This window comes from Microcaecilia unicolor, chromosome 1 (assembly GCF_901765095.1).
Source record: "Microcaecilia unicolor chromosome 1, aMicUni1.1, whole genome shotgun sequence".
Lineage (NCBI taxonomy): Eukaryota > Metazoa > Chordata > Amphibia > Gymnophiona > Siphonopidae > Microcaecilia > Microcaecilia unicolor.
Window position 1 is genome coordinate 640854998 of NC_044031.1, and position 12189 is coordinate 640867186.

Below are 12189 nucleotides of genomic sequence, written 5' to 3' on the forward strand. Positions count from 1 at the left end.
ATCCGTTTGAGTTTCCACATTGCATGGAACATTTTCTTTGTGATGGCAGAGGCTTGGCTCTCCAGGGTTAGGTTGGTGTCAATAGTAATTCCAAGGATCTTCAGTTTGTCCAATATTGAGAGAGTATGTTCTGGGTTTTTATGGATGAATGGAGGTTTCTTTTGTGGTGAGGCAGTGTTTTTTCCTTGTTGAGTTTGAATGGCGATGCCCAGGCATCCAACTAGTCTTTATTGCAACAGTGATTTCTGTTGGATTAGAGTTGAATGGTATGTAAATGGTGACATCATCCACATACAGAAAAGGATTAAGATTTTGCTTGTATAGGGCATGAGCAAGGGGAATCATCATCAGATTAAATAATATGGGTGAGAGAGGTGAACCCTGGGGTACTCCGCAGTCAGCACTCCATGATGATGATATGTTTGAGTTTGCTTTTACTTGATAAGATCTCGTGGTTAGGAAACCCTTGATCCATTTGAGTATATTCCTTCCTATGCCTATCTTGTCAAGTATTCTTAATAGTATATAGTGGTCAACCATATCGAATGCTCTTGACAAGTCGAATTGCAAGAGGAGTTTTACCTAATGTGATTTCCTTTTTGAACTTGGCTAGGAGAGTTACCAGGACGGTTTCCGTACTGTGGAGAGATCTGAAGCCCGACTGTGATTCATGAAGGATTGAGAAATTGTCAATGTATTCAGTAAGATGTTTACCTACAATGCTTTCCATCAGTTTGCTTGTAAGTGGGATGGATCCCACAGGTCGGTAGTTGGTGATATCGTTAGTTTTCTTTTTGGTGTCTTTTGGTAATGGTGTGGTATGAAAGAGTATTGTAAGCTGCTTTGACAGTTGTATTATATAAAGCAATATAACACATCTAATAAACTGTAAATTGTGAATGGGAGTCAAACTATTTGATCTAGATAATGGAGATAGCTATTAGGGATAAAGAGATGATAAATAGTATAACTGTAAGATAGAAATAACATAGTTCCAGGAAAACTACTGTTTTGTTTAATCTGGTTCACCACCTAAGATGTACATCTGGACTTGGCAACTTAGTGCCTGTAATGTAAGAGGTATTGTAAAAGTCCTATTAAGTGACACACTGCATACATGACCCTCATGGACCTTTGGTCTGACACAGTATAGCAGTTCTTATGAGTTAAATATAAACCATGCTCTGCATTCACAAAAATCCAACCTCCCCCCAAGAACAGATGCATACCAGGACTAGGAAATTTATCTGTGGAAGTCACCATAAAAAAAAAATCTGAATCTCTTGTCATCTGAGCAATACCAACATAAATGTCTCCAACACCGGACACGTTATGAAATAATACAAAAACCTGAAAAAATCCTAGCTCAACATACTTGTAGCAAACATGCATATGACAGTAGCACTAATCCTATGATTCAAACAACAAGAACCCTACCTATAAATAGGCAGCACTACAACTATTACACTGTGCCCTAAAACAACAATACACTTATTACAGGTAAACAGAACAAATAGCAATGTTACAGATCTCTACACAGCAACTACATGCAGACAGAATACCACACTTCAGTCATATCCAAATCACAAACAAACCCTCATCAAATACAGAGCAAGGGATCAAAAATTGAACTGGGAGCCACAAGAAGTCAAACTTGGTCTAATATTTATTTGTTTGGATTTTGCTCATACCTTTTCTGTAGTAGCTGTTAATACAAAGCTATTTGAAATGCACATTTCCCAAAGCTAACATATTCCATTTATCAAGTTCAAAACAAACCACTTATTTTCTGCCTTTGTTGTCTGGACATTTTATTTTCCTATCATGCTGGTTCCAGGGTTCTGCCGCCTCCTGTCTCCTGCCTTGTTCATTCCGTCACTACACCTGCCTTTGACACATTGACCTTTCTCTTTTAGCTCTTTTCTTCCTTTTTTTTCTTTTCTACGTCTCTGTCCACTCAAACTTCACTCTCTTTCACATCTTCCAGTTCTCCATCTCCTTTTTACTTTAACTTTTCTATGTTTGTGCAGCGCTGCGTATGCCTTGTAGCGCTATAGAAATGCTAAATAGTAGTAGTAGTAGTATTTGTTCCAAAAATACAAAGATGAGTGGACACTCAAGGAAGTTACATGGAAGTAATTTTAAAACAAATAGGAGGAAATACTTTTCAGTCAACGAATAGTTAAGCTCTGGAACTCTTTGCCAGAGGATATGGTAACAGCAGTTAGTGTATCTGGGTTTAAAAAAGGTTTGGACAAGTTCAGGGAGGAAAAGTCCATAGTCTGCTATTGAGACAGACATGGGGAAGCAACTGCTTGCTCTGGGATTGGTAGCATGGAATATTGCCACAATTTGGGTTTCTGCCAGTACCTGTGACCTGGATTGGCCACTGTTGGAGACAGGATACTGGGCTAGATGGACCATTGGTCTGACCCAGTATGGCTACTCTTATGTTCTTAACTTACCTATCAACTTTCCATCTCCATCTCTCACCCCATAGCTCTCCCATTTTCAGGCTCACCCCTTCCCCAGTGTCCTACTCCATTCTATCTTTATCTGTTCCCCAAAACCACATAGCTACCCTCTGTACTCACTATCCTCCTCTCAGTCATCACCTTGACAATCTCATGGCCTCTTCCATTTGGTTCCAATATTTCTATCTCCTCTCCCTCTCTCCATTCTTTTCTCTCCCTAACCCCCCCCCCCCAAATGTATATTATAGCATCTCTGTCCCTTCTCCTCCTCTCCTGTCCCCACCCATTGTCCTACATCTCTCTCTTCTCGCCTTCCCATTGTCCAGTAGCCCTCCCTCCTTTCCTTCCGCTCCCAGGTCCAACATCTCTCCCATCCTCTCTCCCATTCTGCAGCATCTCTCCCTCTGTCCCTGTCTAATATCTCTTCATTTCCTTCTGCCCCCACGTCCAATATCTCTGTCTTCCCCTACCTCCCTTCCCTAGGTCCAACATCTCCCTCCGTCCCCTCTGCCCCAGGGTCCAACATATCTCTCTGTCTATCTCTGTCTCTCCCTCCTTCCCTTCCTCCCTCCCTTCCTCCCCTCTGCCCCATGGTCCAACATATCTCTCTCTCTGTCTCTGTCTTTCCCTCCTTCCCTTCCTCCCTCCTTCCCTCCCTCTCTCAGAGTCCAACATCTCTCTTTCTCTCTCTCTCTTCTCCCTCAAGGTTCAGTATCGCTCTATCCCCTCCACCCCATGGGGTCCAACATCCCTCTCTCTTCCACCCCCAAGTCCAGTATTTCTTTCTTTTCTCCCCCCCCCCCAAATCCAACCTCTCTCTCTCTCTCTCTCTCTCCCTCCCTCCCCATGGTCCAATATCTCTATCTCTCTGTTCTCTCCCTTCCCACTGCCCCCAAGTTCTCTTCATCTCTCTCTACCTCCCCTTCCACTCCACCCTGCACATCCAATCTCTCTTTCTCCTTCCCCTCCACTCCGAAGTCTAACATCTCTCTTCCTTCCCTTACTCCACCTCATGTTTCCAACATTTTCTCTATTCCTCACCTCCACCCCTGAATCCGGCATTGCTTTTCTCAACTCCTCTCCCCCCACCCATGGGCTGGCATTTTCCTCTGTCTTTGACTCCCCCCCCCCTAACTTAAAACCTGCATATCTGTGCAGAAGTCACTGGCAGTGGCAGCGATCCACTGGGGCCTGCTCTCTGCTGTGTCCCATCCCCTTCTGACGCATCTTTCTACTACATTGCTGTAGGGAGCTTCAGCTTGCACAAGAACTAAACTAGGCAAGTATATCAGCAACGTTTTATGTGCATCAGTAGCTAACAGCTCAGCAAACATGCATATATAGCAACAGAACTGAGAGTAGCAAAGGAACAGCGATTGTCATCTCATACGCAAAAGCAAAACGAGTCAACAACAGGACACACATTGTTTCAAATTTTACTGCAAACCTAGACATACGATAGACACATACTACAGGGCACACAGACATTGAGATTGATGTTTGTTTGTGTTTTTTCCTGCAGGTTTATGGCACTGTTTATTATATTAATCGTGGAAATGCCTTCAACCTGGAAGTGGTGGTGGATTCTTGGCCTCAGTTCAACACTGTGATCACTAGGCCTCATGAAAGTGTAATCACCTTTGTGTTCTGTTTATCTATTACTTTCACTTTCTTTCTCTGGCTTCTCCTGCCAGGGGGCGGCCTGACCATTAGGTCACCTAAGGTGAGGGCCTCAGACGGCAGTCATTAGGAGCGGCACCACGGAGGGGTGGCATCTCCCCCTTCGCGGCATTTTACCTCATGGTGATGTTCCAAACCCGGCAGCAGCGATTTCCACATGCTGTCCTGCTGCCGCTGGCACCCGCCTCTTCCCTTTACTGCGGCATTTGCATGCCTATAACATTGTGCCTAATTTCTAGGAATGTGCATGACCTGTGCATGATCCTCCCATGGCCACATCCCCTTTTCAGTTGCACACTATGAAATTTAGGTGTGCATGCCATAGAATAGGGTGTAGGGCAGATCCACGTGTAACTCCTAATTACTGTCAGTTAAGTGCTTGTTAATGCCAACAGTTGATTGTTGGCACTTAAATTGATTAATTAGTTTACATGTGAATCTGAGATCTATGCCCAAATGTGGGCCACTGTACTTAATTCGGGGGATAAGGTTTTTCTTTCTTTCTCTCCCCTATTGCTCTTCTTTCTGGCATCAGAGAGCTTGCCTGTCATGTCTTCTGTGATGATGGTACATATAGCTAGGCGAACTGTGTGTCACTGCTTTTCTGCGCACTAACACCGTTGATGTACGTTATTCAGGTCCCAGTTAATGCAATTGGATCTTCTTTCTCTGTTGCTTCTATTATGACCTTTCTCTCAGGAAATGAAAGATGACCTTGATAGTTACACAAATAGTTACTTCATGTTCACCAAAGACCCAGAAAATCTGCGAGAAATGCTGACAAAAACAGATGTCATTAACTGGAAGCAAGCCCTGCAGATACAAGGTAAGGAAGCAACATCTGTAACCACTGTCTCTATAGAGACATAAGGTGAGGTGGGAAGGCATCATGCCCTGGGTATGAGACAAGGGAGGGAAGTAACAACTGTTCTTACTAGTTTTCTGTGTGATCCAGGACATCAGCAACAGTTTTAGGCATCTGAAATTTTATTTAAAAACGGCACGAGATGGTTCATTGGCAGTATATTAAGCCCTTTAATAAATATATGGTACTGGGGAGAAGATGTTAGTGATGAAGAGGTACTAGGAGGGGAGGGAGTGAGCCCAGGTATAAAGGTGACTGAGGAAACATATCAAGGGAAGATAAGTGAGTGAGAAAGGGACAGGGAGGTAAGGGGGACCAGAGAAAAGAAGAGACAGTTCATCAAAACATAGACAGAATGGGGAGGTAACCTTAAGGGTCACATGAACTACTGGAGAGGAATAAGGAAGAATTCTTGATTTCTCTAAAGACAATCCATTATAAATTAATATAATGTAATGTCCCCCTCCCCTGCATATCTTCTATATGGGAAAGGAGAGGGGACACAATGCATAACTTTCTTTCTTTCTTTCTTTCTTTCTTTCTTTCTTTCTTTCTTTCTTTCTTTCTTTCTTTCTTTCTTTTCTTTCTTTCTTTCACCAGACTCTTTTCCACATGTACACATAGGGGTTAATATTTAAAGCCATTTATCCGGGTAGGAAAGACTTCTACCCAGTTAAATGGCAGTCAGCAGGCTGCAAGGGGATACAGAGTGGCATTTATCCATATAGTACCGCTGAATATCCCCTCTGACCACTGCGGCGCTATCCAGATACTGCTGGGGCAGTCCGGGGGCAGAGCCAGACCAGGTACAGCCAATATTCAGTGCTGTAGTTAGGTAGCTTAACTAGGCAGATAGGACCATATAAAAAGCAGTCCTTTCTTTGCCTGGTTAAGTTATATGGCTATGGAACTCATTATCATCCATACTGGGATAACGTTTGGTAGTCCACAAAGACCTGGATAGTCAGAGTTGGTGCTTGGACATGGCCCAGCATTAAATATCTGGGTCTAATTTTGGCATCACTGGTCAGCCTTTTAAAAAATTCTGCCATTGTCTGAATATCAAGCCTATAGATTTTATGCATATAACACACAGCAGTAGGTTATTAGGTAAAAGTCATATACAAGAACATAAGAATAGCCACACTGGGTCAGACCAATGATCCATCTAGCCCAGTATCCTGTTTCCAACAGTGGCCAATCCAGGTCTCAAGTACCCGGCAGAAACCCAAATAGTAGCAAGATTCTATGCTACCAATCCTGGGGCACGCAGTGGCTTCCCCCATGTTCAACTCGATAACAGACTATGGACTTTTTCTCCAGGAACTTGTCCAGACCTTGTTTTTAAAACCCAGATAAGCTAACTACTGTTACCATATGCTCTGGCAAAGAGTTCCAGAGCTTAACTATTCATTGAGTGAAAAAAATATTTACTCCTATTTGTTTTAAAAGTATTTCCATGTAACTGAATTGAGTGTCCTCTTGTCTTTGTACTTTTTAAAAGAGTAATCAATTGATTCACTTGTACTCATTCAACACCACTCAGGATTTTGTAGACCTTGATCATATCTCCCCTCGGCTGTCTCTTTTCCAAGCTGAAGAGCTCTAACCTCTTTAGTCTTTCCTCATATGAGAGAAGTTCCATCCCATTTATCATTTTGGTCACTCTTCTTTGAACCTTTTATAATTCCGCTATATCTTTTTTGAGATATGACAACCAGAACTAGGTGCAATACTCAAGGTAAGGTTGCACCATGGAACGACAAAGAGGAGTTATAGTATTCTTGGTCTTATTTACCATCCTTTCCTAATAATTCTTAACATCCTATTTGCTTTTTTGGCCGCCACATACCACTGGGCAGAAAATTTCAGCATATTGCCTACATATAACAGCCATTTATAAGTTGTAAACTATAAACATAAAAAGCTTTGGTATATCAGGTCCAATTTCTAATTCACATAGTAATATCATTTTTGATGTCATAAAAGTACAAAAACAACTGACGTGTTTGATGAATACTCTTAACTATTTGCCTGTATATTATAATCCTGACGTTCAAGCAGGACAATTAAGAGCCTTGTTACAAAAGCAAAAACAGGTGTTCTCAGTCTGACACAAATATTACATGTACACAGTGCTTTTTTTGTAGAAAAAAAGGTGCTGGTACTCATTATGGGCAGGGTCACCACATATGGCTCCACCCCTATGATAGCCACACCTGCATTAGCCACACCCTTTATACCAGCCATGGCACATATAAACAGACATCATTGAAAATATTATACTAGTATAGGAGAAAAATATAACGTGATTTTTTTTCATTATAAATCATTTCTATAAGCTGTTACAGCTCTAGTATACCCAGTGCAAAATAAGACAGCAGATGTAAATTCTCAAATTGGACATATTCCAAACACTAAAATGAAAATAAAATGATTTTTTCTACCTTTGTTGTCTGGTGACTTTATTTTTCTATCCATATTGGTCCCAGTCGCTGATTCTGCTGCTCTCTATCTGTTCTCTTAACTCCATTTCCAGGACTTCCTTTCCATTTATTTCTTTACTTTCCTCCTTTCTTCTTCATTTCTTGCCCTACATCCATAAGTAAAAGCTGTGTCCTCCTCCGTGGAATTGACTGGAGGAGGTATAACGTGGATCCAGCTTTTGCCTATTTTCTCCATCCATGTGCAGTTTTTCTCCTCTCTTCCCTTTCCCTCATATCCATCCATGTGCAGTTTTTCTCCTCTCTTCCCTTTCCTTCATCTCCATCCATGTTCATCTTCTTTTTTCTTTCCTCCCCTCCATCCATGTCCAGCATTTCTCCTCTCTTCCCTCCCCTGTATTCATATAAAGCAATAATTCTCTCTCCCCTCTCCTCCATCCAAGTCCAGCATTTCTCCTCTCTCCCCCCCAAACCCCTCTATCCATCCATGTCTCCTGCTCTCCTCTCCATCCATTTCCAGCATTTCTCCTCTCTTTCCTGCCCTCCCCTCCCATCCATGTGCATCTCCTTCCTGTCTTCCCTCCCCTCCATCCATGTCCAGCATATCTCCTCTCTTCCCTGCCCTCCCCTCCCGTTTCCTGTGATTCTCCTGTCCCCTGTCCTCCCCTGCCATCTATGTCCAGCGATTCTCCTCTCTCCCCTAACCTGCCCTTCCCTCCCCTCCATGTCCAGCGATTCTCCTCTCTCCCCTGCCCTCCCCTCCCATCCATGTCCAACGATTCTCTCTTCCCTGCCCTCCCCTCCCAACCATGTTCAGCATGTCTCCTCTCTCCCCTGTCCTCCCCTCTCATCCATGTCCAGTGATTCTCTCTTCCCTGCCCTCCCATCCATGTCCAGCGATTCTCCTCTCTCCCCTGCCCTCCCCTTCTATCAATTCTTCTTTCTCCAGCCCATTCTCCTTCTCCACTGCCTGCCTGCTACGAAGGAATAAAGAAAGGCTGCCAACGTCGGACACGGCAGCGCGAACGGTGCAGGCAGCGATTGAGAGAGGCTGGCAGCGTCGGAGCTTCCCTCTGCGAGTCCCACCTATGCGGAAACAGGAAATTGAAACAAAGTAGGCGGGACTCGCAGAGGGAAGCTCCGATGCTGCCAGCCTCTCAATCGCTTCTTCACCGTTCGCGCTGCCGAGTCCTAGAAAAAAACAGTAAGTAGGGGAGTGATCTGGTGTAGGACTCGCCGGGGGAAAAAAGGTGCCGGTACGCTGTACCGGTGCATACCGGCACAAAAAAAGCCCTGCATATACAAATGCGGTAACTCACAGCATTTTTACCGGAGTCCATGAGCCTATTAAACAGCGTCATCACCAAGTTTCACCCACTATTTTCGTTAAGTTCAAGAAACACATCTCTGATTTAGTTCAGCGATGGATCCTGAAAAATAGTAGTAATCCTTGGTCTTCCCCTTCTATGATTATTAAGAAAAAGGACAGAAGCATGAGGTGTTGTTGTGATTATCATAAGCTTAATTCATAACCATTAAAGATGCATATCCCCTGCCATGACTCGAAGAATCCTTAAACGCCATAGAGAGAGCAAGGTATTTTTCTTCACAGCAGGTTACTTCCAAGTGGCCATGGACTCAAAGGATCCTAAAAAAAAAAACAGCTGTTGCCAGGTGGGCCTCCTAGGGCAGATCTGAGCTGCAGAAGGCCAAAGCAGACACTGTTGTATTCTTCCCGCCAGCCTGAAAGTTGATCATACTGGTGCGCGGTATATGTCTGGGCTGTGGGGAGAAGAGCAGGCAAGTGGAGCTTGAAGTCAGTGGTGTGTGCAGGGCTCTGTGGCCAGGTTTCCCTCATGGCTTTCAGCATGGGTGAATGTGATGCATGTGCGCCATGATGTCAACACATGGGCTTGCGCACGTGGAGCTGGTGCTTGCACAGTGGAAGGGCCAGTTCATGCTGGGAGCTTTGGGGGGTGATTTTGGACCATGGAACAGCCCTATTCTAATGGTGGACATGGCAGCCAGGTTAGGGAAAAACCCAGAAGGCTCCCCAGAAGAAGCAGTTGAATGTTAGCCCTGAGGTTCGGGGAAATGTGGCTGTGCAAGGAGGAGAGTGCACGAGCCTAGGGCCATTTGGGAGCGAGCAAGAGCAGAGCTGTTCAGGAAGGTATGCTGGCTCACTGCCAGCACAAACAGTAGCAAGTTGGCAGCTCGGGAACTGATGTAAGACCCTAGCAAGGTATGTGGCAGGTTGAGAAAGGGAAGTTTTATTTTATTTATTTAAAGGTGTTTGTCTTGAGCAGTTGTGATGCAGAAGTAAAAGAAAGTTTGAGAGGCAAGCTGTTACACAATGGAATGTCAGCTTGTCATGAGCTGCCTCATATAAGCAGACTCCCTGGGTCAGTATTCTAAACTGCCATTGAAGAAGTTGGCAGTTGGGAGGTAGACTTTGATGAGAGTGGATGTGTGTGTCCTACTGATCCCTGAAATACCTTAAAATTATCAAAATCTGACATTGGTATGTGTAGCAGGAGATAATTTAGGTTATAGTATGGTAAAGGGCAGCTAGAGCTGCGGATAAATGAGGAGAGCCCCATGGGAAACTAGTGGACTCTCAAGTGATTGAGAAGAAGAAATATTACATTAAATGAAAATTTGATTTCTGGGAAAATTCTGCTTGTAAAGTGTATCACTATAAAGTACTAGCAAGTAACATCCAATTTGCTAAGAATAAAAGTAAAAGGAGGAAAAAGGACTTCAGTGACTTAGGTCACATCTGAAATAAGACTTGGACTAATGACCCATCTACATGAGTTCCCAATCCCAGGAGAGAAGCATTCATCGTCAGCACCTTTTGAGGCTGAAGAATTTGGAATGGAAGTCCCAGAGTCAAATTGGATCGAATTGTCCACCACTGAAGAGAATGAAAAAGCTCCGGGGACACTTAGATGACATCCTCCAGACTCCCCGTTGCTTGAAACCACTGAGAAGCCAGGATCCATTGAGCTGATGTCATGTGAAGACGTGTCATAAGTGTAACGTCCACTATGGAAGCCATGTGGCCCGACAATGTCAACATCTGCTGAGCTGTGACCTGTCAAGAGGCACGAACCTTGGATGCCAGCAAAACAAGATTGTCTGCTCTGGCTTCTGTTTTCCAATTGATTATACAACCTATATGTGTAATCAACTTTTTATATTTTAAGAATTGTTTATGTCCTGCATATTTTATAAGCAGATCTATTTATTCATAAGGTCAGTACATTTCTATGTATTGTTTTTCCAATTGGTTATACAACCTATACACAACCTACATGTGTGTATAGCTTTTTTGTCTTAAGATTTATATGTCCCACGTATTTCACGAGCATATTTTTATTGATGTTTTTATTGATGTATTACTGATACATTTATTTCTCCAAGGAGAAGCAGGCTTGCATATTTTCACGTGTGGGTACATGCTGATCCACCACCCAGTCCGTCATTTATGCCAAAGTAAAAATTCAGAGCTTTGTGAAGCGCAAGCCACACTCCACTGCACATGCTCGAGTGCCTTCCCACCCGCTTTCCCGCGTGAAGAGCAGCTGCGTTTTTCAGTCTCTCTTCACGGTTCATTGTTCAGCTAACTAACTTAAGATAGAGAAACCTGGAAGAAAAGAGCAAAGTAGAAATAAAGGGCCTGATATTCACACCACGGGAGGCAGCCAGCATATGTACCGCGGTTGGCACTTACTCTGGATATTTATTGCCGAGCCATTTCCTGTGACCAACATTGAATATCTGAGGTTTTTTTGGCCGGCTCAAACGTAACCAGCTAAGTGAATATTCACCGCTGGCCGGTTAAGTTTATAATGACCAAGTATAGGACTGATATTTAGGCGGTCCAATTTGGCCGCTAAACTTAGCCGGCCAGTGCTTGAATATTCGCAGTAACCAGTTAGCCGCTCTTCACGAGTATTCAGCAAAGATAATTGGCTGTCTCAGCTCAATATTACTGGTTAGCCAGCTAAATGCAATTTAACTGGCCAGGAGCCATTCCTGGCTGTTTAAATAGTGCTGAATATTGGCTGGAAAGTGTGTACACTAAAAATTCACGGGTAAACAAGAGACTTAAATCAACAGTTTAAACTTACCTGATTTATTCTATCAAGGAGTTCTTCAGAATAATTCTTGTCCCTCATTCAGAGAGGGGAGTTAGTCTAACCACACAGATAAAGGTTTATGCATGTCAGTAGGATTTAATACTTATCTGATGTTTCATGTTTGAACCTTCAGAATGTGGAAGTTGTCTTTTGCTGATTGCTTTAGAAGTTTTGCCTAAAAATACTGGGAAAATTTAAATAACGTGTAAATTGCTTATGAAGTACAAGAAAAGCTGCAGCATTGTTGTTAACATTTGAATCTGATTTTACTGGTACTATCTTTACTTAATAAATAAATAGTTTTCTGTGAGAAGGTCTGCTCTCCTATAAAAGTGATTGTATGTTCCAAATTGCTCAAATAACATCAGTGAAGTGTTTACACACTGAACACTGACTGCACATGGCAAGGTACTTCTGAGGTAATTCCACCCAATAACTGTGACGTGTTACAGAAGTAGGACATGACCTGACTGCATGTAGTCACTTGTTACATTAGTATTTCTTGTAAATTAGTCAGGAAATTTCAGGCTACTCAGAATATACTGGTCAGGTTCCTAACCGATCATGGAAGATAAGATAGT

General features: G+C 43.1%; 1 protein-coding gene across 2 annotated transcripts in view; it reads left to right on the plus strand.

Moving 5' to 3' along the window:
- The window catches only part of LOC115460522 (glycine N-acyltransferase-like protein 2), a 53861-nt gene that overhangs the window by 25901 nt on the left and 15771 nt on the right, over positions 1-12189 (plus strand). For both annotated transcript variants that reach the window (XM_030190290.1, XM_030190291.1), the window contains 2 exons: positions 3997-4104; positions 4854-4980. In XM_030190290.1, coding sequence (XP_030046150.1) covers positions 3997-4104; positions 4854-4980 — 235 coding nt within the window. The remainder of the gene's footprint in view (positions 1-3996; positions 4105-4853; positions 4981-12189) is intronic.